The 2,518-nt window shown below is 43.3% G+C and overlaps 1 protein-coding gene across 1 annotated transcript; it reads right to left on the reverse strand.

The window, feature by feature from the left end:
- Nucleotides 1-829: 829 nt before the first annotated feature.
- LOC135384970 (uncharacterized) lies at nucleotides 830-1,987 on the reverse strand. Its single transcript, XM_064614151.1, has one exon. It carries the CDS (start codon nucleotides 1,985-1,987, stop codon nucleotides 830-832), a length of 1,158 nt encoding a protein of 385 aa, XP_064470221.1.
- Between the last annotated feature and the right edge of the window lie 531 nt (nucleotides 1,988-2,518).

Below are 2,518 nucleotides of genomic sequence, written 5' to 3' on the forward strand. Positions count from 1 at the left end.
GTGGTATCCCGTGGATTTAACGTTGGAGGCATGGTGCAGTAATCACTCAATGGCACATGCTTGTCAGCTGCCACATAACAAGAGCATCATTGCAGCTCCCATAATTACAATGCTGGATTTATTATCTGTGTATGAGGCACACATGCAGTTTGGACAAAAGCTCCCTTTTTTGAGTGATAAAGGAGTCTTGAGCCTATTGTTTCATATATGCCAGAGATGTTTAACTTAGGTATACGAGCTGGAAAAACACTAACTATTTTCTTCACACTCTGTGATAGGAAATTTCACTACTCCTATGATTGTAGGTTATCTACGTGATGTCAGAAGCTTTTTCTTTTAAAAAAATTCATTGAGAAAGCGAATTTATGACCATTTTTGTTGTTTTACCAGGGTGCCATGTCAAACATGATTTCTCAGAAACAAATTGTCAGAACCATAAGAAACCTTTATTTAATTGTTTCTTCACCCACCTACTGTGCAGTGAACTAGGGAAATTGCTTAAACTAAAGCAGTTCTTTTTAAATGAATTTTCAATTGGAATTGATAGAAAAATTGCAATTTTGACTGGTGTCTTGTGAAATTGATATAAGTTTGCTTCACAAATATTACCGACAGCACAATATCATTAGTTCACTGCGTGCTACACTCATATGGTAACACACCTGCAAAATATAGGCAGCATGTATTTAATACTTTTCGAGTAATCATGTTTGTTGCGTGCATGGTGATGCCAAATCTTAGAAATGAGAAAAATGCATTTGAAACATTTATTCCTAATGTGCTTGTAGAATACTGACAATAGACAGTCAGAATTCACCACTCTTGTAGGTCAACCCTTCTTCAGTTTCATTGTGCAATTTTTCTTCTTTCTCTGGGCCCGGCGAATTTTCCTTTGACGGTTTGCAGCAGGTGTTGACAGCCTTCTCGCCTCTGTGACTCGCTCGTTGTCTAGCTTGGTGTAACCCTGCACCGTGTAATAACCTGGGTCTATATCTAGTCCCCTAAACACACACAGAAGGCCGATGAAACCTTCGTTGAACTGCATCACAGCATCAGATGCCCCATTCATGAATGTGTTTAGCCCCACGAAGTTGCTCTTTGGAAGCCGCTGCCACAATACACCGTTGAAACTTTCATTGGCATTTTGGGTTTTGCCATGCAGACATTTTCTTAGAAGTTTTTCTTCGCAGAGCTCCATATATACTGGCTTCACCTTATTTATCACTGCATCTGGCAGTCCTGCTTTTGGCTTGTACATTTCAAGACACCCATCTGCCTTACACTTCTGATAGCTGCACCAGCTGTCCTTGCCTTGTGGGCACTGTCCATGAAGTGGTTTGTCTCTTCTTGAGACACAGTGGAAAAATGCAGCAATTACTGCCTGCCGCATTCCATTAAAATCTCCAACATTACTCCTTATCGCTATGCCATAATAGTTTTGGAGACGATCAATGAACATGTCAGTCAGTTTGCCTTTCCCCCCCAGTCCTTTCACGACTTTCTTCAATTTGCGGAGTCTGCATCCAACTCTCTTCTGCACATGCCCAATGCACTCCAACTTTCTTACCTCCTTCCCTTCGTATATGTCTTCCACCCGAAGAAAGCTTTTCGAATCGCCGTCACCATAGTAGTCCATGTAGCGTATACCGTGCCTGCTGGGAGCTCTTTCAAAAATTCGGTATGCTCCTACAGGCTCCATGTTTGGAGCAGAACCTTTATAGTTTGATGAGCACTGATGAGGTTCTAGTTCAAGGCGCTCTTCGGTGTCCTCTGGAAGCCTTTCAAGCTTGCGGCATGTATTACAGAAGGACGACATAACTTCCAAGTCAAGTACTTTTCCTGTTTCAATTGACAGCGCTGTAACACAACCATTTAGTGATGAATATCCTCGTTTTTGCCAGGTTCCATCGACTGACACTCCACATTCAACAAAGCCGTCATTACCTGGCTGCTTTGACAGCTTCACTTCTTCAGCAGCCCTCCTCATAGAGGCTTGGCGCTCCTTCTGAAAGCGCTTTTTCCAATTTACGCGTATGAAGTCGGTAGCCAGCTTTATTCAGAGGTGGGGGCATGTTCATCGTCGCACACAGACGAACGGCTGCGCTGCGTCCTTTTCCTATTTGCCTCAGTGCGTAAACAAATCGTGTGTTTATTTCGGCAACTCTCCCGATCTTCTTACTGGTGTCGAATCGCTTCTCAAAGCCACAGTTCGAGCAACTGAGCAACAGCTGAGAACACAGACCGTGCCTCACCATTTCCGAAAGCTCAACATCACAACTCATGCAGTCTGCACACCTCAAGGAAGCAAAGATGTCTGCGAGTATTTCCATATTCATAATTCGGTTTCCGGTAATCTTTTCTTCCCCTTGTCTTGATGATGGTTGAAGCGGAACACCAAGCTTGCGCATGCTTGCTGTCGATGCACAAGCATCATCTTGCAGTAGCAGATCACATCGCTGTGCTTTCTTCGCAGTCGCAAACCTGTTGCCATGAAATTTTCTTTTCTTGGGTCTACCTG

Source organism: Ornithodoros turicata, chromosome 1, assembly GCF_037126465.1.
Source record: "Ornithodoros turicata isolate Travis chromosome 1, ASM3712646v1, whole genome shotgun sequence".
Lineage (NCBI taxonomy): Eukaryota > Metazoa > Arthropoda > Arachnida > Ixodida > Argasidae > Ornithodoros > Ornithodoros turicata.

Excerpts from the sequence above, each read along its gene's own strand:
- LOC135384970 (XM_064614151.1), bottom strand. The coding sequence starts at position 1,987 with ATGAGGAGGGCTGCTGAAGAAGTGAAGCTGTCAAAGCAGCCAGGTAAT.